This window comes from Oryzias melastigma, linkage group LG23 (genome assembly GCF_002922805.2).
Source record: "Oryzias melastigma strain HK-1 linkage group LG23, ASM292280v2, whole genome shotgun sequence".
Taxonomy (NCBI): Eukaryota; Metazoa; Chordata; class Actinopteri; order Beloniformes; family Adrianichthyidae; genus Oryzias; species Oryzias melastigma.
In genome coordinates this window covers 16311721-16339585 of record NC_050534.1, presented here as the reverse complement: position 1 = coordinate 16339585, position 27865 = coordinate 16311721, and the positions used below count along the sequence as shown (strand labels likewise).

Here is a 27865-nt window from a genome sequence, read left to right as displayed (position 1 = left end):
GTGTAACCCCGCAGTATGAGTGGGCGGTGCTATGATTTTTTTTTTCTGATGGCTTTGGGAGGGAGGGGGTATGTGGTGGAGGCGGAGTCTCGGCAGTCCTGGCAGGGCCGCCATTTTTGCAAAGGGAAAAGAGACTGGTTTTAGAGGATCTAATTTTTTTAAAAGTCGCCGATGACTGCTGCTCTGTTTAACGGTTTGTGAGCGTTTCCGTAGCATACCCTGGTTCCGGCGTAAAGGAGAAAAACGATGGATTTTTTAGAAAAAAGAAGTACTTAAAGGACAAGTTGATATACAAACATTTTGAAGCTTGCCTTAGGATCCGCAGTGTGTGGACTGAAGTATTGTTTTGGTTGTGGAAGCTGCGACGGGGGTCTAACCCAGGTCCCCCAATTAACCATTCAGCCACTCCAGATTGGATTTAAAACGGTAAGTAAACTAGTATAAGTGCTAGTTACAGGGTTAGCACAAATCCGACTTGGAAGGCTATTGTTGGCTTTAGTTAGCTGGCTAGGCACATCATGCTGATACTTGCTAACGTAGATTCAGCTCAGTTTAAGCGTCTCTACTTGCTGATAAAAATGGTTAAATAATTGTATATGTTTATTTTATCACTCATAATTGCGTTTCTATAACCACAAACGTATTTAATTAATGCTACAGGTCCCCAGTGTGGGTATCAAGTTGGCAACCCAACAGAGTACTTGCTAACTAGCGCATGCTACTAGATCAAATTAGCTTGACACAGACAGCAGGGCTCTGACTTCGTTTATGGATTGTCAAAACGAGTAATGTCACTCAAATATTATTTAATTTGGCCTTTAGATGTCCTACAATGGTAGTAAAGTCAATTTGCTACAAAGTTTCGTTATTTATGCCGTTTTACCGGCACGGACAGCGTGAATACAAAAACGTTTCATTACGTCGTGCTAGCCCAAAATATAAGGTTTTCATTCTACGGTCAAAAGTTAACAATGACAAGATCGCCATTGGAAACATTTTTTCCACATATATATTTTTTGACAAATAAGCAGGGCAGATAGAAAAGGGGTGCCACTTGGTGTTTGGTTTCACATGCTGACACCACGGGCCATAATGCGCACAGTTTTATTTGCTTTTGTGTACATACATAAAATGTGCAGCTGTTCACTTATTCTTCCCCGGCACACTAAAATAACTGTCGTTTTTTAACTACTACCATATTCAGATTTTTTAAGGGTTGGGGTGTTCTTGAACGCATCATTCCTCCATCCATCCGTGAAATAATTTCTGGGTTTTATATCGTGGTTGTTTGGATTTTAAGATTATTAATGAATATTTGTATACAACAATTATATTTACACTATACGTTTATTTGTAATTAGTTTATAACATTAGTACAACTGTGATTTTTCAGAAGAAAAAAGGCGCCACTTCTTTTTTCTGAATATTTCCAGTGTTTACAACATGGTCATTGTGCAAATACCACACAACTCCGCCATGGTAGCTCTTTTTTTGCCTCACCTCACAGCACGATTTCCGTTCGGAGAATTTTTAATAGTGTCATTGTTCAAAGCATGGGGGACAATTGGCGTTTTGATGCGCGCAAGCGATGCGTAAAAACGTCCCGTTGTCCCAGACAACTTGGGAGTAAAAGCAGCTGTTATAATGCCTGATTAGTGTATGCTTGTTATCTCACTGGTTCATTGTGGAGCTGCAGTCTTAATACGATTAAGTAGATGATAAATAGGAGGGGGAAACGGACCACTCACCCGTAGCTTTACCTCTATATAAAGGTAGAATTTACTGTACGTTCACGTCAGTGTGTCTAATTGGGATCAAATACTGCAACGGTGGGGGAGGGGATGTTACATTCGGGTCTCTCGCCCCTCTCATACTATCACAAACTCGATTGACAGTCCCAGTCATGGCACAAGAGATTGCACGAAAGCGCAGTTGCTTGTGAACTGCCATTTTCGATACCGATGTCGTTGCTCCTTCCTGTCTGTGACGACTAAAGCATTAATCCACCTCAGTCGTGTAAAACATCTACGCATCATGGGGGCTAACTTCCGTTAGCTCATTAGCTCACTCACTGCCGTGTTTTATTTGAATTCGCTCCTTTAGCGTCGCGTTAGCTTAATATTCTTTTCTGTAAAGCGTGTTTTTACTCATTTTTAAACAAAAATCGTGCTTCTATACGTAAAATACCTCTTCGTGTAGCCTCCTAACGTCGCATTTTTTTTAAAGAAGCTATTGCCGTTCACTGGCCCCTGCGTTTCGACGGACGGGCCGAACCCGGCTTGAAACAACACAGAAACTGTACCGACAGAGTGATACTTAGAGCAGAATGTGTGAAAAGGTTGATTGAATTGCATTCTTGGGGCTTTTCTTCCCATGGCGAGGCTCCCCTGGCTACACGCCGTCCCGAGAATAGCGCTCTGAAAATGGCGACAACACCAGGGTGTTGTGGTAACATAATAGCAACGTTGTACCCTCCACACCCCTATCGGAAGGACTGACTGCAGCGCCGACAGAGTTGCCGTAAAGCAACTACACTACATTTTATTCTAGTTTAACAAAAAAAGGGTTAATTATTCTTCTCAGTAATATATTTTTTGTTTAAAATATGTCATCCATATTTTAAAATAATAACCCAGCGACCCCCATGATGCGTCACCTGGTCTTGCTTGTGGTTCACGATTAAACAGGAGAGATTATTTATCCAAAATTCCATGAAATTAGGATTAGGCTGCATGCTTTTAGGACCAAAACAAACCATATGTGTATATATGCTGCTGTTTATTGATGAAAATCTACAGAATTGACATCTCTCCAACAGATAACATTCTGTAACAACTGAAGATGAATCATATCAGTGTAGATAATCCTGTAGAAAAATAATAGGCAATTGCAATACATCTTTACTGTTCTGTTTATCTCTGAATGGCAAGAATAAGCACTTAAAAGTGTGTCAACTTCTTTTGATTTACAGAATTTCTGTGAAAATACATTTATCCTGAATTATATTCCTCAGTTTTGTAAATCTAATTCTGTGTAATCTCATTTTTTGCGATTTTAGTTGACCATAAACCCACCTAATAGTAACTTATTAAACCAAATATGTTGAGAAGTAAAAGTGAACTTCTGAAAATAAAAGAAAATACTTTCTTAAATCACACTAAGTTTGTTGTGATTTAATTTTACTTGACCTTTTTAAATTAATTTTATGCATTTTTTCAATTTTTAACAGATTCTGGAAACACGCCTTTTTTTAACCAGTCATTGGTGCATACATTTTAAAAACACATAGCCATATAAGATATATAAGTTTTTAGCTGTTTTAAAAACTACTTTTCTTTAAAGAAATCAACAGAAAACAAACCTCCAGAATATATTAAAAAAACTCACACTTTTTAAAGTTAAGATCCAAGCATCAGTAGTACTTAAAATATTTGGTGTTAGCCCCTTTGATTAGTGTTTAAAAGTATTGTTTACTTTGTGACAATTTTCAGATTTTAATGAACTCTTAATAGTGTCTATAATGCACAGAATTCTAGAAAGTCTTGCATCTTTAAAAAAAAACAGTCACTTCAGTTCTTATCATTAGTTTTTCCCCTCTTGTCTCTGTTATTGCTGAACAGACAAAATGAAGTACTCTGTTGTATGCACTTATTTGTTGGATGGAAAGTGAAGGTGTCATGGCTCTGCTAAAGGGACAGAGCTCTTTGGTAGCCAGCACTGATTCTTTTTACTTTAACCCTCACACTCTAAAACACACATACAGTTTACTAATACAATTCTTTAACATTTGTTTTGTGCTATTCTCTTTACATGTGAAAAAGAATCTTGTGTGTTGATTAAATACAGCAATACACACTTTTTTAATATATATATATATATATATATATATATATGTATATATTTATTATTATTATTAATTTCCATTCCAGTGACATATCTGTATGGATGAAGTGGGTGTTTGCTTAGATGCAGCTCACTCCCCAGCTCTGTCGCCCAGTCTCCAGTGATCTCATGTGTGGTTCTCAGACCCCGAGAGACCCCGAGACAAAGCTGAAAGGCTCAGGCTCCCAATTTGTCACATGGTATTCCAGCTGGGATGAGAAACCAGGGCTCAGGTGACCTGTTTTTGTGCTGCTAGCTGGGCCGTAACAGATCCCGCTTTAAAGTAGAAAGCTGTCTCCCTGACAGGTGGTCTTAATGCTGGAGCTGCTGAGACTACACTCCCCGGACCGCCCTTCTATGTAACAATAACATAAAGCGGGATTATCTAAACATGATTGGGATGTGCCACCAATGTTTGTGAATGTTACCCTACAGACATGGATCATTCAATAGTATCAGAGTTCTTGACTTCCATACATGCCCCTACCCATTTTTCTGCCACCACACATGGTCACATAGCTCACATTTTCTTTAGCTGGCTGGTGCATTCTCTAAATGCTTAAATGACCAGCTGCATGTGTTCCTGCTTGTCAAACTTGTAATTACAATAGCTCAAGCAGCGTATTGTATTAGAGCCCTGGCAAAAAGAGATTGATGTCACGAATACCTTCGTAAATTAGAATTCTTTGAAGTAACTCAACCTTGACCATATATAGCTGGGTTGTGTGACTTTGTATGCAGTAACTACAACCTGTGCTTTTCTCGAACAGTGTTTCCATTCATTCACCGTTTAAGTATTTGAGGTTTCCACATATTCATTTTTATATATAATTTGTGCAGCCTCTCCAAGTACATTATTTCAAAGAATTCTGTGAATTGAACTTTCTGGAAAATAGATCATCCTACTACATTGATGAGCCACAACACTATGTTGCAATGTTCTTGGTCACCATTTTTAATGTCTATTTAATAAAACAGGTATGGCTTTGCAAACTAAACACTCAAGTTTTAGTGACAAATTTTGGTTAGCTCAATATCTGCTGCTGTATTGATGTATAAAGATTTCCAGTGTTAAAAAAAAGTGCATGAAGCTTGCTGTTCTGCGATCGTGAATATAAATAATCTGTACCATATAATGTAGTTTTGTTTCATTTAACCTTTGTCCTATCGTAGGTATATTGACATTTCGAGTGGGATCATTTGGACCCCAAAAGACGACGTGCTGGACTTTTTTTTTCCTAATATTTTTTGATTTTCACTGATGTTCGTTGCAGACATGAATTTCTGTCCACCTTTATCAACATTTGTCACGGGATGGATAACGCGTCAATATAAGGCTTGGGTCATCTGGACCCCATAAGATAGCACAAGGGTTATTTAATGACGCTATTAAATCTAAAAAGGGTTTATTATGATTTATAATCTGAAAAGAACAATAATTAAAGAGTTGAAATTAAATTAGTCCTTTTAGGTTCCAATGTAGTTAGACTTTCCAGAAATGTAATATTTCTTTACCTTTCCCTTATGTACTGGTTATTTAAAGGGCCACTCCAATGAAAATTGTGTTTTTACATTTTCTTGTGCCTTTTTTTTTTCTGATGATGGATGACATATCTTAAGAAAGTCAAGCTCAAAATTGCGTTTTTGAGTATTTATTTATTTAAATTGTTGTGAATCAGTAGGAAAGGAAAACTGCAGTTCATAAACGTCCCTGCTCCAGTCCAATCTGAAACATCCACTTGTAGCGACTTCGTTTTCCTCGTCTGAGTTGAAATTGTAAAACCGTACGGCTGGATGGCTCAGACATTTTTTGCCATTTTTGTTGCAGTAAACGGACGGGTGATGGGAAGTGGGAGAGGGCATACTCCCCTCTAGTGCTGGGCGATATAACAATTCATATTGTGTGGGCAATAGAAAAGTGTATATCGTGCCATTTCTCCTCTACTGATTTTATTTGTTTATTTTAATTGAGAACTTTTGTGCAAAGATGTATTTTCCTTCTAAGAAACTTGAAACTGTTTTTTTAATTTGTGACAATTCAGTTACATGTTAAAAAAATGTTGTCAGATAAAAGTAAGTAGTGACATTTTTGTAGAGCTGGGAATCGATTACAATAAATTAACTCATTAATTGCGAACCTAGAGAAATAAATAGCGATTAATCGCTTTTTTTTTGTTACAGTATTTTCCAACCACCTATTATCTGCAAATAATCACAAAATTAAATCACACACAAAACTGTACATTTAGAGAATTTATTTTTAATCGGTGCTGTCAATCGATATGAAAACTAATCAGATAATCACACTTTTTTGTGATTAATCGCGATTAATAATTAATGCGATTAATGATAATATGCAGCTTTTGAACAAAAGCAAGCCAAAGATAATTTTTGTCCTTAATTTTTATTGTCTGAAATGATTTAATTTATCAACTGGTAACTCGGAAGTGTAATTTGTGTGCACAAAACACGTCAAAGTGAAGGACTGTTTCTTCATGAGGTGTAATTAATTTGTATAAATAAATATTAACACGTTCATTCTTTTTGATTAATTGTGTGCGTTAATGTTCAGAGAATATCTGAAAATATACTTTATTTTGGTATATACCGTTATTGTAATATAAAATAATTAGTATATCCTGATCTACTCCCCACAATTCGGAGATGAATTTCTAATCCACTACTGCCGTTCTGCAGAAACTATGTCCTTGGAAACAGCACAGGTGATAATTTTATTTTTGGCTAAAATCCTAATTAAAAGACCACTGGAATGCTTTGAAAATAGATCAAAGGAGGGCCGGTTTGGGTCTTTAAAAAGAGGGACAGGCTGGCATTCCATCCAGGTCAAGCTTCCTGTGTGTATGACTGTATTCGCCCGAGTATATCAACAGTTTCTGAGCTGAGTCACCACAGCCAGCTGTGGACCCGCGTGAAGTCACATTGGCGTAGCAGAGAGGGCCACGAGATTTCCTAATTTTTCCAGGCTCCTCCTACCTATCGAAAAGAATTATCTGCAGAGGGGTTGGCTGTCAAAACAAGGGTGAAACAGTGTCAAGCTTCTAGCTATAACAACAAATCGGTGGGAAAGGGAAGCCGTTGGAAGTAGCGTCACTATTTAAGATTCGTCGATGATGATTGAAATGGCAATGATGGGAATTTTTTTTTCTAATTGAGGGAAAAAGGCGAATCTGGCTGTAGTGTGCTCATCTCTGCCACCCAGAGAGCTCACAGGTCTGTGAAGCATCACTGTCAGACAGTCCCCATCCACACACCTCCCCCACCCATTGCCCTCATAGATGGCGATTTGTGAAGCTCCCCGTTGTGCAAAGAAAGCCTTTTAGGTTTAAAGAAATCCTACTATTTAACCAAATGTCCATTCTTTTGCACCCTTTCTATCCCTTTTTTCCCCCTCCTTTTGTATGCTCCCTGTTTTCCCTACTGCTCGCTGCTGTCACGTGTTTCCACAACAGCCCTGAATGTAGCCAAAGGTGGCTCTAAACGGTCTCTCATGGCTCGGTTGTAATTAGGAACCGTGTCTGCGACATTGCCTTTCCCCTCAGCTCCGTGTTACTTTGGTTTAGGAAGTGCATTAAGGAGGGAGGGGGAAAGAAAATCTGTTTGGGCGGGGTGACTGGGCACAGGAAAGCGGGGAGCGGGGAGTGAGGGTATCCCCCCCCCCACTCTTTTGCTGTATTTCTCCACTCCAGGGTGATGGGCAGTTCTAGGAAGTAGGAGGAGCAGACAGGCAGTCACAGCCCAGCTCAGATTTAGTCAGGAATGTTGCTGTTCTGTACTTTTTTTTTTTCCCTTCTCCCTGCCTGACTTTTGTCAGTCTTGACTGTGTCTGGCTGCAGTTTATGTTTGCACACAGCTCAAAGTGCCTCCTCCATTGAAGAATGTTTGAAAGGACAGGGCGAGAGGTTATCTGTCAGTTTCTATGAGTTAAGGGGTGCTTGTATGTGTGAATGTGCACTTGTACCAGTGTGTACTCCTCACCAGAAACATCAGGATTAGTTAGTTTATAGAAAAATAAATATTCTACAATAAAGAAAAGCTGCTTTTGGTAGAATCTATTTTGAAAGAGTTAACCCTTACCCAATCTGATTTAAATTGCGTTTTTGTTTGTTTTTGACATGATCTAACATGGCATTTTTGTGATACTGGAGGACATATAATAAGAAACTAAGGTTTAAAATAGCATTCAGAGTGTTTCTTAATTCAAAATAGTATAAATATGGAGCAGACAAAAAATGCTGTTATTTGTGACAGAAAATACGCTGGGTGGGCCACAAACTCGTTATCGTTTTTGTTACACTGTTAGCGTTAGTTTGTTGGTGTGTGAGGCTGTAAGCTAGTGTAAGCAGAGAGCTCTTAGCGATGAAGAGGGGTGGGGTTTACTCCACGCCAAATATCCTGCCCATAACTTCGGCCAAATCTGAATTCCTCCCCTACATTTACCTTTATAAGTTTAGAGAGATGGAAAATTGCGTGTTCAAATTTACCACTTGATGATGATGATGTCATCATAATGACACCCCCACAGTTTCAAATGCCCCTACAATTAGAGGGGTAGCAGAGGCATTAGGATTTGGCCTTATGCCTGGTTCGCATTGGACGAGAAAGCGCGGCGAAGTGGTGTGCACGCGATATCCGCTTAACTTCCAGTTCACACCAGACATGTATTTTTCCACAACGGTCGATGGGAGATTCTGCACATCTGTTGTTATTTAGAGCTTTTTTTTTGCCATTATCAGACACCCAAACTCCGCCCCCCCGTCATCAGCACACTATGTTAATATGTGTGTCTCAGTGTCTGGATTTTCTGTGTTTATTTTCATCTCTACAGTCTGTTTAGATACAAAAAAATATGATCACATTTGTCAATTGTGGTATTTTATTTGGAAGAATTTGTTATATTTTGAAAATTGACAGGATTTTCTTGTGTCTTGGCGTAACTTCCTGCCAGAATTGACGCTGACACGACCGTTGCACGGTGCGAGCCGGCCGCAGAGGACCGTGGTCCGCAGCGTTCGGTGTGTACTACCCCGTAGGTTAACAAGGGCGCCAAATAGAAGCAGCCCTTCGTTCCACGCCGCTTCCGTACCCGGTGTGAACCAGCCGTTGGTGACAACTTACATACTCTTCTCCAAAACAAACAAATAAAAAAGAAGAAATCCTAACCCCAGGGTTACCCAGGGCACATGTGTCAAAGTCAAGCCAATTCTATCCGGCCCTCCAGATCATTTTTATTTTATTGTCATTAATGGTCCGATTTTATCTTGCACGTATTTCTAACTCATTGAAAGTTATTTAAGGTTTAAATTAATTTATTCTGGACTAATATTCCTGCCTCCTTTTATTCATAGTAATGATAAAAAGTTATATTTTTAAAGTTTAAAAAATGTAGTTTTAGTGTGTTCGCTAAAAGTTTATCCTGTTCAGCCCGCGACCTAAGATATTTTTTTGGATATTAGCCATCCTGTGCAACTGAGTTTGACACCCCTACCCCAGGGTTATTAGAGGTGATTTTCTAATGAACTCCTGTTGCTCTGCAGAAACTATGTCCTAGATGTTATGGGGTCCAAATGACCCAACCCTTATATTGATGTGTGATCCCTCCAATGACAAAGGTGGACAGGAATGTATGTCTGCCACGGAAACCAATGAAAATGTAAAAAATCCTAGAAAAACAAGAAGTTCAGCACGCTGTCTTGCGGGGTCCAGATGACCCAACTTTTATTGTAAACATGCCTAGGATGGCACAAGGGTTACAGCATGACTGAACGCTTTTGCAAAGAGCTCTAAAGATATTAGTAGTGGCTCCTTAAGAAAAAGTTGACTTTGACTTCAGTCATAAATTTGCTTATAACTGTTTTTACAGTTACCACATTTAAAATGAGAGGGGAATTTGCTGCCTACCCACCAGTGTCTTCTTTCTCCTATTAATCAGGCCTAAAACTGACAGCTGTTGGGGCTACAAGGGTCTCACAGTCCTGCTGGATCAAGATATAGAGGAAAGACCTCCTACTTTAACTACTACAGCTGTTTAATTTATTGAGGACAGCTTCCATTATCATTTTTTTTTCCCCACCGAGAGACATTTTTCTTGAAAGACGCTCTGCTGACAGATGTTTTAGCTCACCTGGTAATGACACACATCTTTCCTCAAAAGATACAGGATCTGAGTTTACTGGAGACGTGTTCAGCCGCATTCTTTCCCCACAAAACATGGCAGGCATGCAGAGGCAAGTTCCTCTGCAACATTGTTCTTGTGCCCCTATTAAATACACGTTGACATATTACTCCTTTTTTAAAACCCGTCTCCCTCTTTATTCCCCCGAATTTGCGATCTGAGCTTTTGTTTGGCCACAGTTTGCATGAACAGGCGGAGGTGTGACCTCCAGCCTATTTTGTCTCAGCATCTGTCCCCTCCCACTAATCCCGCTTATCAACAGAGCTCCCTGCATCAGGGACAGCCACGCTAACGCACATGCTCCGATGCGTGTTTACATCATAGACAGACTTGGCCTCACCCAAACTACTACTACTACTACTACTACTACTGTTGTGTGTATTTTCGTGTAACTCTGTAATTCAACTATCCACTAACCTGAAGTGTTCACATATTGAGGAGGGATAGCATCTTAAGCTAGTTTCCTAACGACATCCATGGACCTGAGGGGTGTCTTCATTAGAAGTTAAAGGGGGCAAAAATGGCCTCTGTGTTGCATTATCCTCCCTCCCTGTATAACGGCTTGCTGCTGTGTTCTCCTGCTCCCCTTTGTGGGGGTTTTCTTCTACTGCAGCCTGGCGCCTTTCTGGCAGATGGTGGTAAAAGGTCGCTTTAGCGCAGTTTTCGAGCTGCAGCTCAGACTTCACCCCGCATCCTGTTTTTCATAAGTCAGTTGGCAGCTCTGTCAGGTGGGGAATTCCTGGTCATCAATTCTCTTTTCAAGAGCGATGTGAAATAGTGAATCATTCAATTACATGTTCTGGGAATGCCCCATTCACTGTTTGATGGGTGGTTTTTGGAAGCCACGCTTTTGTCTTTAATATGATTAAATAAATGATGTCTATTAATTGTTTTAATGGCATCTCTTTGCTGTGTTTCCAGGCCTTGTGGATGCACTTGGATGTCTGCAATGACTGCTGTGGCTGGCATGCCTCAGTGTTTTGGACTCCCTTTCTCTGGACTCAGTAGGAAAACAAGTAATAAGCAGAGAACGTCATGAGCATAGTCATCCCAGTAGGGGTGGACACAGCTGACACCTCGTACCTGGACATGGCTGCAGGCTCAGAGTGAGTACAACCAAACTGAAGTTTGTATTTGTTTTATGGTACCCCCTGTATTTTCATACATTTATATGCAGTTTTATTTGCAATTCTGGCTGATCTAATGACCTGCACTAATAAATGTAAAAATGTGGGTGTGGTTGTGAACCCTGTTGCAGAAGTTCCCACTTTGACTCTTCTCCAAACCTGTATCCATTCATTTAGTAAATGAAGCAAAAACGCTGCACAGAGCCATGGCAACAAGCTTCTTCCTCTCCCCCCTCCTCTCTTGTCTTGTCAAGGGCATTGCCGTGACTTTTTTGGTCAAATAAATAAGGCAAGACATATGACTTAAAAAGAACTTACGTCATCAACTTATAGAGGAGGCTCCTCTCTCTTTAAAAAAAAGGAGGAATAGCCCACCCCCTTTCCCTCCATCAGCCCTGTTGCCGTGACAGCTCGAGTTGCCATGGTATCTGCCCGTCGCTCCCCTCCCTCCCTCTCTCTCTCTGCATTGCGTGAGGCTCGTTGCCGTAGTTACCGGCCTGAGTGACAGGTGGTCCTCAAACAGATATGGCGTCTTAAACAGCCCCGAGGCATTGCCCTACCTCCTGCCTCATCTCCACAGGGCTCCCCCCCTTTACACACACACACACACACACACATCCCTTGGGTTACTTTTTTGTGAGTCGGATTCCCTGTTGCAGATTTATTGAAAAGCTTGAAAGGGGGCTTCCACCTGCTGCTGCGCAATTCCCGTCCAGACCAGAGGGGGACGGAGCGCTGATGGACGTTTGGCGCTCGAATCTGTAACAGTGGGGCTGGCTACTCACCAGAAGCAGCATCATGTCCTTTCCACGTCCCTCTGAATTCTGCAGCAGCATGACCAGCTGTTGGCTAACGCAGTGTGTGTGTGTGTGTGAGCCTGGTGTGCTGCGCGCACTCGCAGTCAGCATACGTAGTGTTGCCATAGCAGCAAGTGGGAGCTTTTGTGGAGCCAAAAGCATTACCTCTTGCTGTTCAGGGCTGTTCAGCTTTTGCGCTGGTGGTGGTATTTTTCTTTTTAAATCTCCATAATTCCTCGCTGGCGAAACTGTTTGTTTTTAGGATGTGGTTACTTTCTTCTTTCATTTACCAAGCTATTTATAGTGACTTTACATTAAAATTCATGCCTTGAAAGTGGTTTTCTTTATCTTTATTACTCTTTTATGACTTCCTTCTTTAAAAATCCACAAAAAAAACACAGACGTGTGTGTGAATGTACACAAACCTGTGTGTTAACCTGCACTTTTTGTCAGAAAGCCGGTTGTGTTTGGTTGATCACGCCTTTTCTCCTGACCTAAATAGAGAATATCTTTTGAACAGAGCAGTAAACAAGTTTTATTCAACATCTATACCGTCCACACGAGTCTGTTTGCTCGGCTCAGTTATTAAAATGTGTGGCGGTTGATCTGTTGCGCGTGCTCACGCCCCTTACAGTGGCACCGCCTCCAGAATTCATGTAAGCCTTCACATTCTGCCGTTGACAGTGAACTATCAAGTGCTAATGCATACAGGAAGTGTTGCACAGTGCTGTTTCGGCGTGCAGGGAGAGTCGTACCGCTGAGACAGGCTGATGCAGGTACTGTAACTTTCCTCAAGTAAATTCCTATTTCAAGGACACGCTTCCTATGTATTTATTTATTTATTTATTTGTCCTCTTTCAAACTTCTGTGTAAAGTTGAACCGTTCTTTTGAATGTGTCGGTTCTTAGTTTGATGGTTTTGTTGGAACTTTGAAAGTTTGTCGTGTGTGATTGAGTCATAGCCTTACCTTAATGCTTCGCCTTGTTTTAAAAGAACGGTTGCTTGTTCACGAGGGGAAGTCCAACACTTCACATTTATTAGAAGAAGCCATGCGCTCTCGTAGGTGACACATGCTTTCAGCCTTCGCCAAAAGAAGCTGAGAATGAAATGTGCGTCCTCATGAGCTGTCACATGTGCGTTTCTTTTCTCTGAAATGTACAGAATTTACAGTTTTCATTTACTTTCCCTCCTTTTTTCCCCCTCTTCATACGTGACCACGTTGTCTCGTAGTATCTGTTTTGCTTTTGTCACTTCCCTCTTTTTTTTGTGCCAACGTCCTCAAAACCTGAAAAATACTTCACTTGTGTGTGTGCAGCAGCTAAAACAGGTTTTTTCAGCTACAGTGGCTTGTTTAGGGAAAGCAGATTTACTGGTTTGGCATGAATAGAAGTAAATGCTCAACTACAGTTTAACAGGAAGATATTTTTGAAACAATCGACTGAGTTCAGAGGTCAACAACTGTGTTTCTGTCTGACCCTCAGCTGCTGGTTGCTGTGTGTAAAAACCACTGTTGAAAAAAGAAATTATTTCTCAGTTCCGCTCGCTTCTGTCACCACTATGTTTTTGAGTGTTCCAGTCAGAGATAATGTTTTTATTTTTATTTGTTTGCTGCTGCTCCCCAACAGACCAGAATCGGTGGAGGCCAGCCCTGTGGTGGTGGAAAAGTCCAGCTACCCACACCAGATATACAGCAGCAGTTCTCACCATTCCCATAGTTACATTGGCCTACCATATGCTGTGAGTATACGCACTAACTTTTACCTTTTGTGCAGAAAAAACACTCACAATCCAGCCACATTTTTAAAATAATGTTTATTTTTGCTCAAAATTAGCTTTTTTATGACTGAAAACAAATTTAATTAATTTAAACTGATAATTTAGTTTCAATATTTCTGCGTAGTTACTTTTAAATATACAGAAACCTGTTTTTGAGGGTTAAATAAAAGTTATAAATTGTTTGTTGCTCTTTTTATATAAGCAAATGTTTGCATTTTTAATTCTTGTCTCAACAAGTTTCTTAAACTTAGCATCTAAAAAGTTTGATCATTTCTGGCGAGTTTGGTCCTGTTGGATCCCACATAATTCGCCGTTCATCGATTCGTGACGTGACCTGTACACCTTCCACCTTTTCTTTTTATAAGGACCATAATTATGGGGCGCGGCCCCCGCCTACGCCGCCAGCCTCCCCTCCACCCTCCATGTTGATACGACAAGGAGAGGGGGGGCTTTTTGTTACTGGAGGGCAGGACGAGGCTTCCAGGGGCACGACCCTCAGCACGTCGGAGGATGGCAGCTACGGGGCGGACATCACCCGCTGCATCTGTGGCTTCACCCACGACGACGGCTACATGATCTGTTGTGACAAGTGCAGGTAAAGTCATTTTTCCCCCCTCAGTTGAGTCAATTTATTTTAGTTTCTGAAAGTACTTATGAGTAACGTTGGGTTTGCAGTGCCTGGCAGCACATAGACTGCATGGGCATCGACAGGCAGAACATTCCCGAGACCTACCTGTGCGAACGCTGCCAGCCGCGCCACCTGGACAGAGAGAGGGCTATCCTGCTGCAAACCAGGAAACGGGAGTGCTTATCTGGTGAGCAAACCTGTGCATCTAAACGGTCTCAGCACTAACAAGTGCAGCCGGACGAGCTTGTCAGGTCCTATAAGATTTGAGAGCCCACACCTACAGCTCATGTCTGCTGCCTCTGCGTTCCTCACTGCAGTAAAAGGCCGGCTTGTTAGTGAACGTTGCAGGTTGTAGAGGGTGCAGCCTCCTCCCCCTGCAGGCCAGATAGACTTTTTATTAATTTCTTTTCTCTTCCCGGTCTTATCTTGGTCCATAGTGACATCCTATGGACAAGCAGTAAACTACAACTGTCTAATCTGTATCTATGATGGTCTCGCTTTTATGGTTCTTTGTTGTAACAAGTTGTCTCCACGTTCAGATGGCGACACCAGCGCCACAGAGAGCGGAGATGAGGTCCCACTAGAGCTCTACTCCACCTTCCAGCACACGCCCACCACCATCACCTTGACGACCGGGCGCCTCGGCAATAAGCAGGTTGATAAGAAGCGTAAAAAAAGTGGTGATAAAGACCCCCCAGCACCTTCTGCCAAAGCAAAAAAGGTACATTTTATTTCATTTTAGCAATAAAGAAGTGATGTCTTTATGCATTTATTTACTAATACATCGTCTCTAGGCCTTCAGAGAAGGATCCAGAAAGTCCTCAAGAGTAAAGGTAAGCAGCTGAAGCCGTCTCGTGTATTCATTTTTTTTTTTTTTTAATTTGAGGTGTAGCTAATTATGTTTTTTTTTCAGGGTGCTGCTCCTGAGGTGGAGCCGGTGGAGCACCCGTCTCTGTGGGAGAACAAGATCAAGACGTGGATGGAGCGCTATGAGGAGGCCAACAGCAATCAGTATAGCGAGGACGTTCAACTCCTGCTGCGTGTCAAAGAACAAGGAGACGGCAGGAGCTTGGCGTACAACACGCACCCGGCTTCTTTCAAACCCCCGGTGGAGGTAAACCTCAAAAATCCAAACTCTTGGTTTTATCAGCTTCACTTCCTATGCATTTCAATCTATTCAAACGAATGTCTTTTCCAGAGTCAAGTACAGAAGAACAAGAAAATCCTGAAGGCCGTGCGAGACTTGGCTCCAGACTCCCTGATCATCGAGTACAGGGGAAAGTTCATGCTCCGACAGCAGTTTGAGGCCAACGGATACTTCTTCAAGAGGTCTGGAGTTTACAAATCAGACATCAAAGACCCACTCCCATGATAATTATGCCTTTCACATCTTTGTGGCATTTTACTGATAGATATAGAAAGAAAACACAACAAGACAGTTGGAGGCGGACTCACTCTCAGCCCAGATTTGGAATAAAAAAAGTCCCATTGAGATTAACAAATCTCTTTTACAAGAGAGCCAAGAGGCAACGAAAGAAAACAATTTAATTACAGTTGGAGAACAAAACAACACTTCATTTAAAGCAGTTACAAACTAAATATTTTTTCTCTAGTGCTCTCAACTTGGATTCAAAATAATTTAACGTAAAGAGTTCTGTAAATTTTCTACTCCCTCTGTAGCAAACATAACAATCATATGTGGGCGGGGCTTTTATACATACAGAGCATGATGACATGAAACTTCACTAGTTGACCAATCAGAAAATTCAAGGGGGCAGTACATATACAGTTTTAGACTAGAATTTAGGAAAACTATGTGACAATGACCAACAGACAGAACTTGTAAAACCCCATTTATAGAGATCAACACCCAAAAAAAAAGTTTGGTCATCCTTTAAGCTTAAAATTGCATTTCTGGGTATTTCTTTATTCTAATTATAAAATACGCTATCAGCTAGTTGCTCTGATGCATTCACTTGTAGACGACTAGATCTATATACGCTGGCGGATTTGCTCCACGCTAACGCCCCCTTGAAGTATTAATGAACTACAACAGAAATTATGTCCTAGAAAAACATTTTTGACTAAAAAAAGGCATATTAATAATCTTAAATGTTTTAAAATAGATCAAAAAATGATCAGAGTGGGTCTTTAAAAACACAAAATTATGTTTCATTTATGTATTTTCTAATGTATATTCTAATGAATAAATAAAAGTAGATGAAAAGTTTAATATCTTGTTCAATTGTGGGTAAATTTTGAAAATTTTCTTCATTTTTGGAAAGAAAAAGATGAATAAAACAGTTGAAATGGTGCTAGTTTTGGTAGTATTTCTGTATTTACGCCTCTCGCTTCATGTCTGTTTTTCAGGCCGTACCCGTTTGTATTATTTTACTCTAAATTCGACGGGTTGGAGATGTGCGTGGACGCTCGCAGCTTCGGTAACGAAGCTCGGTTCATTCGCCGTTCCTGCACCCCCAACGCCGAAGTACGTGAACCTTTAAGCCTCATTTCTGTTTGCGGTTGCAGAAACTCACTCTGTGTTCAACTGCTCTCAGGTGCGGCACGTCATCGAGGACGGCATGCTGCATTTATACATCTACTCGTTGAGGCACATCACTAAAGGCACAGAGATCACAATCGGTTTTGATTTCGACTACGGCAACTGGTGAGTCATTACAACGACATTACATCAGCAGGACATCAGGAGAAAGGCGCGTTCGCTTTAACCCTCCTTCCTATGTGTCTCGAAGTAAATACAAGGTGGACTGTGCCTGCGTGAAGGGAAACCAAGAATGCCCGGTGCTGAAACACAACCAGGAGCCCACAGAGAACATGGGTGCAGGCGGCAAGCGGCGAGGGAGCCGCAAAGACAAGGACTCGGTCCGAGACGACCAGGGGCAGAACCAGAACGTGGCTTTAGACGGCGAGGGGAAAGGCAGAGGTGTGGGCGACGGCAAGCAGAGAAAGCTCTCTCCTCTTCGACTCTCCATCTCCAACAACCAGGTAAGTTTTTAATGCTTTTAAAATGAATTTTATTTTATTTTACTTTTTTTTGTCGGTTAGGACTGTTTCACCTTCATTATGGTTAGAATTGACTCTGTAAAAACAATCTTTGCATGGTTTTCCATTGTTATTGGTTATTCTGCTTTGTTTAATTCACCCATCCTTCCTTTCATGACTTTATTTCCCTCATTTTGATGTGAAATCTCCGATTTGAGCATCATTTCCTCCCACAAATTCTTTCATCATCTTTTATAAAACAGTATTTTTGTAATTTTAGAGAGCTAAAATCAATCCCTCTGAATGGTGGAGATGTGGCAAACATTATTGAATTAACTTTTTTTTTTTTTTAGGAACTTTTAAATAATTTGCAGCTTTAAAAAAAAAAATTACAAACTTTTCAATCTTTTCTTTAATTTATTTAAATTTTTGTTGTTAGGGCTGATCACCCAATTTTGCCCCAGCCTCTCCCCAACTTCCCCTCTTTCCCACTTTCCCTTGTTTCTTCTAGTCTGTAGCCAGACTGAATAAAGCGGCTTGTCCCGCTCTCCTCTTACAGGATCCTGAGTTATTTGAGGATGTAGAGGACAAAACCTCCATTAGCAATGAAGTAGAGATGGAATCAGAAGAGCAGATTGCAGAGAGGAGGAGAAAGATGGTAAGTGTGTCGAGCTAGGGGCTACAGCTTCTTTTGGTCAATATTTTTTCCCTCTTGCACAACGCTGCCATCTAGCAGAAAAGGCAAAAAATTCAAACATAGAATTGCCTCTTGGAGTTCTGGTGCTTTGATAGGAGCAGTTCTCTAACTAGCTTCCTCCTCATTTTTTCATCCTGCATCCTTCCTTCAGCTTTCAGTTCTCTCTTCTTTTGTAGGCTTTTCTGTGCCAGACGTTCATTTTCCTCCATTTGTTGCTTTTGTGTTCACATAAAATCCCGCGTCGGTGAAAGCTGATGGGGATCCACAGGTGTTCTGGTTGCAGCGCTCTTTTAATCTGCTTGCGGCTGGTAGTGTGATACGGCCTATCATGGCACCAGCGCCCTCCCTCTGCCAGTGAGAGATGGGCTTCATGCATACAATCCAGGATAGCACACTGACACATGCACTCTGGAAATTACCCTGCAGTCAGCTTCATTTTACACAGCGGGCCTAAAGGTGTAAAGTGCTGACTCAGCTTTGGGCAACACGCGGTTCTGCTAATCAGCTAGATGTAGATGGATAGTTGATAGGAGGGGGGTCGGAGGAGAGATGGGCTGCAGAGGACCGTCCTTGTTGCCAGGGACTCGGAAAGATCTGATAGGCTGCGCTTTGTTGGCTCAGGAGATGGTTCCGGGACAAAGAAACATTTAGACTGTAGTGACCATTATACCTGCAGTACTGTGATGTCATGAAGAGAGACCTGTCGGTCTATCAAAATCTGAACAGACAATAAATTGTTTTATATGTTCATCATCCTAAAACAGAAACTTTTGTTAAAATGTGTTTTTATTTGACTTTAATCTCATTAGAATCACCATTGACAATCAAAGTATCATCAGCATAGAAGGATTAAAGAAGATGCAGGTTTTAAATCGGAGAGCAATTTCTGTTTACAGTGGTCCCTCATTTATTAATAATAAGAATACATTTTAAGTGCTTTTCAAACCACCTGAAGACACTTTACAGTAAAATAAATTTAAAATAGTAAAAATAGTAGACATAAAAGCAAGACACAATAAAATTAACAGACAGAAAATTGGATGCTGGGTCAAACAGGTGGATTTTGAGTTATTGCGACAGTTGCGTTCTGTTAGTAACGTACGATTTAGAAAAATTAACAACAGTTAATTAAAAAAAAAAGAAATATAAATATATGTCTATAAGTGTTTTAAAAGGTCTATACCCTGTAAAATCAACTTTTTGAGCTTTTAAGTGTATTATAATATTAATTCCTCACTATAAACAACTCCAAAGTGATATTTTGATCCATTCACGCATTTCTGAGCTATTCTCTAAATACTTGCATTTTGAGCACCAGCCCCTCCCAACCCACAGAATGAGCAGGTTCTCACATGCTGAAGTCACAATGTGAGAACAGCCCCTTTCTGGAAGAGTCTGCACTGCCAGCACCGCCCCCCAGACTAACACAAACACACAGTTTTTCTGCTCAGCTAGCAATGATCACTGATAACTTCGCTCCTCAGCTAGCGGTGATCACTGCTAATTTTGCCGCTCCGCTAGTGGTGATCTGCCGCTAACTTCGCTGCTTAACTAGCTGTGCCTAGCCTTTAACTTTGCTGCTCAGCTAGTGGCAATCACTGCTAACTTCGCTGCTTAGCTAGCAATGATCTGCCGCTAAGCATTGACTGACAGGATCAACAGCCAATCAGGACTCTGAACACTATGCGCTTAAAAAGAATCCATTAAACAGTGAGGTAACTGCATTATAATGAGGGACCACTGTACTTTAAAAATCCACTGTTTGTGTGTTAAGTGCAGCAAATGGGTTACAGCAGCAGGTCATGTTAAAATGTTGGTTTTAACTATTTGAAAATTCTCATAATTTCTGTGTAAACCACTTTCCATCAACCAAAGTGGCTCCTGTTGGAACATTTTAATATTTGGAGCCTATTTTAAGATGAATCTTCTTCACCAGCAGAGGTTAGTGTTTAGTCCAGACCCCCCCAGTGATGTCTGCTGAGCCTTGTTTAGGGGGGACGTGTCTCTTCTAAACTGGGCTGTTTCTTTATTAAAGATTCAGGCCAACCCGGCAGAGCAGTCCCATCTCGCTGTCGGGGCGGCTTCAAGCTGGAGGGGACTGAAACTCAAGGAGGTAATCTTAATCCATACATGGTCAGTTTTCACAAATGAACCCAACAACAGCCGTCAGACCTGCTGGGAAGGGGGGGTTAAGCACACTAACTGCCCCGTCTTCACAGACGAAATTTGGCCCTGATCGTCGAAGGAAAAACATGTTTTTGGGTGGTGTAAATCTGTCTTGAAAGGGGTGTTCTAACTGATGGTGGAGGTAGCCATGATTTCCATGTATGGAAATCCTGGAAAACTGCAATGCTGTAATCCATTTTTTTGACAAGACGTCGCAACATTTTCTCCCGTTTTTCTTTTGCTTCTTGTGCTAAAGCGAGTTTTCAGTCTTCCCAGCTGCCTCTCTGTTTGCATCACTGCACTACAGTACAAGTGTTTCGCTCTGTAGCCCACACTAACCTCTAGCACCACACCTGTGCCCTCTTTGGTACTCATGAATCCCTTCTCTTTTTGTTTTTTTTCCCCCCTTTCATCTAATCCTGCAGACCCGGGAAGAGAGGAAGATGGAGGCTATTCTGCAAGCCTTTGCTCGGATGGAGAAGAGGGAGAAGCGCCGAGAGCAGGCGCTGGAGAGAATTGGTAGCATAAAATCAGAAGTCGGGGGCCGTGGGGAGGTTAAAGAGGAACCTCCTGCCACACCGGAGACGGCAGATTCCCCAGCTGTTACGCAAGTGAGAATGGAACCAGAAAACAAAACATTTTTGCTTCGCCACATCTGCAAAAGTGTTTATTTTTAATCTCTACTTTTTTTTGGTTTGGCAGCCTCTTGTTGAAGTGAAGGAAGAGCCGGGCCTAAAGCCAGCAAAAGTAAAGCCTTCGAGGAACAGGAAGAGTTTCTCCAGGAACCGCACTCACATCGGTCAGCAGCGCCGGCGAGCTCGGACCATCAGCACCTGTTCGGACCTGACGCCCGGCTCTCCAGCGGAGCCCTTGGAGCCTTTAACCAGTGAAGCTCCAGAGGGAGAGACGCTTCCTTTGCCAGAACCAGAGGCCGTCTCGTCACAAGCACCAGAGAGCAGCCCTCCTCAGAGCAGCTCGCCAGCGCCCGACAGAAACCGAACGGCGAGCAAAAACTTCAAAACTAAAAAGGTGCGAAGATTTTCACTTCCGGATCTCCGGACTGTTACAAACGAGACAGTCAGTACAAGCTTACTGCAAAAACAGGCCCTCTAGAAAGAGGTCAAAAATTATAAAAAAAGAAGATTGGCACTATGTGCGATAATGCTAGTGTGAATGTTTTTAGCCTAAAGTAGTCACTGAAGATGCTGAAGCTTTTGCTAAAAATGGAAACGCAATTTACTTTAATTGCTTAAGGGATATGCTGAAAAGGCAAAAGCTGTTTGCAAAATGTTAAATTGGCTAAAACTGGAAATTGAATTAAAGAACTATGAAAGAGCACTGAAGGTTACCTCAATTAAAAAAAAATTGCAGTAAAATTGCTTAAAAAATCCCTAATGCATCACAATTTAGCTAAAATGTTTAGGTTGTTGCTTAAATATTAGCTAAGCTCCAAATTAGCCCAAAATTTCTCAGTAAACTAAATTAGTCAAAAAAACTTTAACCTGTTGCTAAAATCTAAATGTGCCCAAACAAACCTCAGTAGATAAAAAAAAAAGTTTGCTTTTGCGTTAGAATGCTGCTAAAATATTAGCTAAACTTTAAATTAACCTAAAAAAACTTCAGTAGATAAAAAAAAGTTAGCCAAAAACATTAGAATGCTGCTAAAATATTAGCTAAACTTTAAATTAACCTAAAAAACCTTCAGTAGATAAAAAAAAAGTTAGCCAAAAACGTGAGCATGCTGCTAAAACATTAGCTAAACTCTAAATTAGCCTATAAAAACCTCAGTGCATACGAAAAGTTAGCCAAAAATGTTAGCATGCTGCTAAAATATTAGCTAAACTCTAAATTAGCCTATAAAAACCTCAGTAGATAACAAATTAGTGAAAAACGTTACTGTGTTGCTAAAATATTAGCTAAACTCCAAATTAGCATTAAAAAAATCTCAGTAGATGCTAAATTAGCCACAAAAAAAGCTAGCACATTGCTAAATTACTAGCTTAACTCCAAAATTGACTAAAATTCCTCAGTAAACTATATTATTAAAAAATGTTAGCCTGTTGCTAAAATATAAGCTAAACTCTAAAATGGCCTAAACAACCCCAGTAGAGAACAAATTAGCCAAAAAACGTTAGCATGTTGCTAAAGTATTAGCTAAACTTCATTTTTTTTTTAATTATTAAAAGAATTCTCATTTTTCTTAAACAATGTTTGTTTTATTCGCAAAACATAAAATAAGACTTTTGTGAACTTCTTTCAACAGCACTTTGTGAGCGAATGGGTGGGAGAGAAACAGCAGGACCGCGGCGCCGTACGAACGCCAGAACCAGTCCCGGAAAGGCCGCTGAGAATAAGCAGTGACCCGGAAGTTCTTGCCACGCAGCTCAATGCCTTACCAGGCATGGCCTGCTCGCCGCAGGTCTACAGCACGCCCAAACACTACGTCCGCTTTTCCTCCCCATTCCTCGCTAACCGCAGCCCGGCCACCCCCGGAGTGCCCAGCGGGAGACGGCGTTCCCGGGAACTGCCAGAAACGCCGCCAGCCACCGGCTCCTGCAAGAAGGTACAGAAGATGGTTTTTCTTAAAGACCCACTCTGAAAAAAAATGCTTTTGAATTGTGTTTCCATGGTTGATTTAGCGCTAATGTTCTTTTTTAAAAATATTGCAGCGATGGTTGAAACAAGCGCTTGAGGAGGAGGGCTCCACAAGCCCAGCAAGACGGCAGAGTCTGCTGGGCGACAGCCCCCTCAGCCCCTCCATTAACGGGGACTCTGACAGCCCCCTGCCCTACAACGGCACCTGCTCGCTACCTGGTAAGTTGTGCTAAAAACCAGGAAGGTCCCGATCAGGTTTTTGGCCAAGATCTGATTCTTAAGAATTTGCCAAAACTTTTGTAACACTTAAAAAAAAGGAACAAATTTAATAATTAGACCCAAGTCGACCCAGATTTTTCTTTTATTAAACTTTATGATTTAACACTTAAACAGGGCACTTCTGTGAAGTAGCTTGAGCTGTTGAGTAAAAATAGTGAAACTATTTCTGATCAAAAATTAAAAATGACTCTTATCATGAAAATGATGATAAAAATTAATATTATTGTAACCATTTATTAATTATTGATTTTTCTTTCAGTCATTTTTAACCACAAGCTTGTATTTTGTAAACGGTTTCTGGAGAGTTGAAAGTGAAAAAAAGATTTTAACATTTTTGAGTTTTGAAACCCAAAAAGCAGAACATTTGAAGCTGAAAATAATTCACATTTATTCTAGAATAGCAAAAAGTTTTGAACATATGACTTCTTTTTTGGCACAAATATCTTTTTCAATTCGTTTTTTGGGGGGTTTCAAATAATATTTGCCTCGATTTAGCTTCATACTGATGGGGATGCAACATCAAGTTTTGATCACTAAAACACCCCAAATCTGACATCAGATTTATTTTTTCAGAACGTTGCACAATTTAGCAGAACAATTTCATATTGAAATATATTTTTAATCTCATTGTACATTTGGATAGTGATAATAAAATACATATTTTGTCTTATTTTTATATCATTTTGAAGTTTGCATTTTCTTAGTAAGCATGTTTTCAGAAGTTGAACCTGCGTCAGACTTTTCCAACAGTTCGAGGTTCCGAGGACGCTCATCAATCCGCGTGTTGTTTTGTTTTCTTCAGAGTTGCCCACCCCTTTGAAAAAGCGACGGTTGAGCCCGTTAGACGCCTGCATGTCCGAGAGCTCCACCCCCTACGGTTCCCCTTGTGCCACGCCCACACGAGCCGACCAACCGGATTCCCACGGAACCCCCGTCTTATTAACCACGCCCCCCCGACCCCGAACGGAGGAAGCGAGCGCAGAGCCCGTCTCCAGTACTCCGACTCACGTGCCCAACACCCCTCAGGAGGTAAGGATGCAATCCAGGTGTTTTGGTTAATAGTGCTGCTACAAACGATTATTTTAATAGTCGACTAATCACCGATTATTTTTTGCGATTAGACTAATCCGGCAATGCTCACGCTGGATGTAAAGCACACATTTTAACCATCATTAGCTTTAAACTAACTAAAAACTAGATGTATAGCATCAGCTGTGCAATGCTAATGTGAATGCTGCCAGCTGAATTTGGCAGCTGAAGATGCTAGTGACGATAGCTGAAAATGCTGAGGTTGATAGTTGAAAAGGCTGAAGCAGATAACCAGCTAAAATATAAGTTAAGTTCCAAATTAGCTTAAAATTAGCTTAAAAAACTGAAAAAAAGCCTTTGTTAGCCAAAACAGCTAGCATGTAGCTGAAATGCTAGCTAAACTCCAAAATAGACAAAAAAACTGAAAAAAATGTATTAATTAGCCAACCTAGCTAGCAGAAAACTGAAATATTAGCTGAACTCAAAAAGAGCCCAAATTAGCCAAAATGTTAGCATGTAGCTGAAATATTATCTAAACTCCAAAATAACCTAAAAAAACGAAAAAAACAGTCTTTATTAGCCAACATAGCTAGCATGAAGCTGAAATATTAGCTGAACTGAAAAAGCGCCAAAAAAACGAAAAAAAACCCAAATTAGCCAAAAAGCTAGCATGTAGTTGAAATATTGGCTAAAATCCAAATCGCCTGAGAAACAAAAAATAAACCCAAATTAGCTACAATAACTAGCATGTAGCTAAAATATTAGCTAAACTCCAATTTAGCCTAAAAAACGACTAATCGACTATTAAGTTAGTCGTGAACTATTTTAATAGTTGACTAGTCGTCGATTAGTCGAGTAATCGTGGCAGCCCTATTGGTCAAACACGCCTCGTAAAGGCAGGATTTCTTAAAATGTTTCCCTTGAAGCTTGTTGTCAGAAAAATTAAGAAAAATTAGAAAATTAACAGATAATATGAGAATAGGAGGTAATCAAGTCTTCTGTTTTTTCACAGAGTGAATCTTCAATGGAGAACTCACCAGAGGTCAGCGGGAAGCCGTCTGTCCAAGAGGTGAGAGGCGGGACTTTCAGGGGATCTTTTCAACTCACTAGAGATTCTTTTTTCTGATGTGGATTCTTCCCTCTTCTTCCAGGCTGATCGTCCTCCATCATTGGTCTCCTCTCCTTGCATCAGGAACCCCAGCTCAGACGCACTCACGGCGGAAGTAAAGTTGTCGGTTCCGGAGAGTCCTCAGCCTCCAGCTGCTGAGTCAGCAGACTGTAGCGAGGACAGGACAGAGGGAGGAGTCACAGAAGGCGCGAGTGAGCCCTCCACCTGTGTAGAAACCTGCGCTTCCTCTTACCCCGGGTGGATAAAAAGCCCGGAAAGAGGCTCGACTGGACCAGCTGGCCTGAACTTTTCTCCAGTCAACTCGAACTTAAGGGACCTCACCCCGTCCCACACCCTGGAGCCCCTCTCGTCGCCTTTCAGGCACGAGGCTGCAGCCGGGGCTTCAGCGGGGGCGGGGTCACAGGCGGCCTCTCAGCCGCCGTTTAGCGAGTCTCAAGGGCAGCTTTTTTACCCCTGCTCGGAGGAGGGGAGTTCGCTCAACGCCTCGCGGTCTCTGAATGGAGATGGCGGCGGAGAAGGGGGGTCTGCACAGAACCCCCCACAGAAGAAAAAGGTGAGTTTGTGGAGAAATAAACCCTTTTGTGTTACTTTGAAGACACTCCGACCATCTTTAGGCCTTTTCAAAGCATTTCCAGTGGAATTCTAATTATTATTATTTTATTTGATTTTATTTATTTATTTATTTTTTGTCAAAATGAAAAAAAATCAGCATTTTTTTAAGAATTAGTATCTGTAAAGTGGTAGTAGTTCATTAGTACTTCACCTCTGAGTTATGGGCGGGGACAATTTGTCCAGAGCAACCCCGCTCCCTCTTCCCATCCCTGTTGCAGAGAGCTCTCTGTTCACAGGCAATCTTACGACCTCCTAGAATTCTGAGCCAGATGGAAGTTTGGATGAGGAAAACATCAGAATGGAGCAAAGCAGGGAGCTCAGTATCTTTATTTTCAAACGGCGTTTTATCTTTCACGCCAGATTTACAGCAATTTACATAAAGAAATACTCAGAGCCTCCATCATCATCAGAAAAAGGCCACAAAAACATGTGAAAAACACAATTTTCATTTTAAATGGAAGTAAATGGGGATGGTAAACAAACATTTAGGTTAATATTCACATTTAATAATCACAACCTTAAAGGACATAAATAAATCAATTACTTAATCATTTTTTAATCTCAGATTTTAAATGATAATAAACTTTTTTTGATTAAAATGTGTTAATAATTAAAACAAAATTATACCATATACTTATAGTATTGATACTGTCGTCTTGATTAAACTCTAAAATAAACAAGATCAACAGAGAATATTTACACAAACTGCTTGTAAGCATTCAAGTTGGTCTGCTGCCCTCTAGTGGTCAGACCCAGGAGCTGCTCTTTCCTTGTTAAATAAACTTTCTCTGTTTTCCAGGTTTCTCTGCTCGAGTACCGAAAGCGCCAGCGAGAAGCTCGCCGCAGCGGCTCCAAGACTGAATGCAGCTCCCCGGTTTCCACCCTGCCACCTCTGACCGTGGACGCGTTCCCCGTTACCACGGAGCCTGTCGGCGACCCCGTTTTACCACCCGCTCCATGCAACAACGCCGCCACGGGAAAAGAGCCGCAAAGCGAGGAGACAGAAGCTGGGGGAGAAAAAGGAGAAGAGAGAGGAGAGGGGCAGTGGTACGTCTCGTCACAGGCGCTCATCTCCACATGTGTGGAGGTCCTAATGCGTCTCTGATCTCTTTAGGACCTCGTCGACCTTCGTGGAGCAGACCAGAGAACGCAGCTACCACCGAGCCCTTCTGCTCAGCAAAGACAAAGAGATTGGTGAGGAGAAACTCTTCAAGGTTTACAACATAATTTAGCCAATCACAATCAAGAATTTGTGCACACTATTTTTTATAAATGAATTAAGGATTTTATAACCGCATTTAGCCACAGGCCACACTTTGGACATGCCTGGTCTGAATTCCCTCATTACTTTGTGGACTTTTTAGGGCGTTTTTCCATTTTTTGGATCCAGTTTCCCACTGAAATTTCCCAGAAGTCCCTGCAAAATCAAGTCTACATTGATGCTAATGAGATTAGCAAATATAGACCACAATGCATTGCGTTTGAACTATTTATTTCAAATTCAAAAATACAAAAAAAAAAAAAATATCAAGTTTTCATCATTTACAAAAAGTCTTTGTAAATTATTTGTATTTATTAGGTTTTTTATTGTGACGTCCTATTTGACGGTGGAAAAGTTGTGAACATGTGTTGTGTTAAAATCCAGGACACTAGATAATTCTAAAGTTTACGGTCTCTATGGAGTAGTGAGTGAATTCAGACATGGCCGTATTGTGCTGTGAGATGTTCGGTTTGTAACGCTGCTCTCCTGCTGTAGATGGTGAGACGGAAGGAGGGGACACGCCCGCACCGAGAGAGTGTGCATCTCCAAGTGTTCAGAAAACTCCAACTCACACAGTAAGGCAACTTTTTACTTTGCTTCCAAATGGGAATCTATATATCAGGAAATGATTTATAGTTTAAAGGGTAACCAAACAGGGAAGTTGGAGGCTGACTCCACCCACAGACGAAAT

The 27865-nt window shown here is 41.1% G+C and overlaps 1 protein-coding gene across 1 annotated transcript; it reads left to right on the top strand.

Annotated features, from left to right (window-relative positions):
• Positions 1-35: 35 nt before the first annotated feature.
• kmt2e (lysine (K)-specific methyltransferase 2E) lies at positions 36-27749 on the top strand (the record flags this gene model as incomplete). Its single annotated transcript, XM_024287806.2, is given in 24 exon segments — positions 36-426; positions 10997-11181; positions 13625-13736; positions 14141-14370; positions 14451-14590; positions 14943-15124; positions 15198-15236; positions 15317-15517; positions 15602-15732; positions 16774-16891; positions 16962-17071; positions 17157-17409; positions 17966-18064; positions 20139-20216; positions 20695-20880; positions 20972-21298; positions 22533-22832; positions 22939-23083; positions 23946-24172; positions 25185-25241; positions 25324-25854; positions 26713-26960; positions 27028-27107; positions 27670-27749. Coding segments are annotated over 23 exon segments (3945 nt in total), but the record flags the coding sequence as incomplete, so codon positions are not given.
• Between the last annotated feature and the right edge of the window lie 116 nt (positions 27750-27865).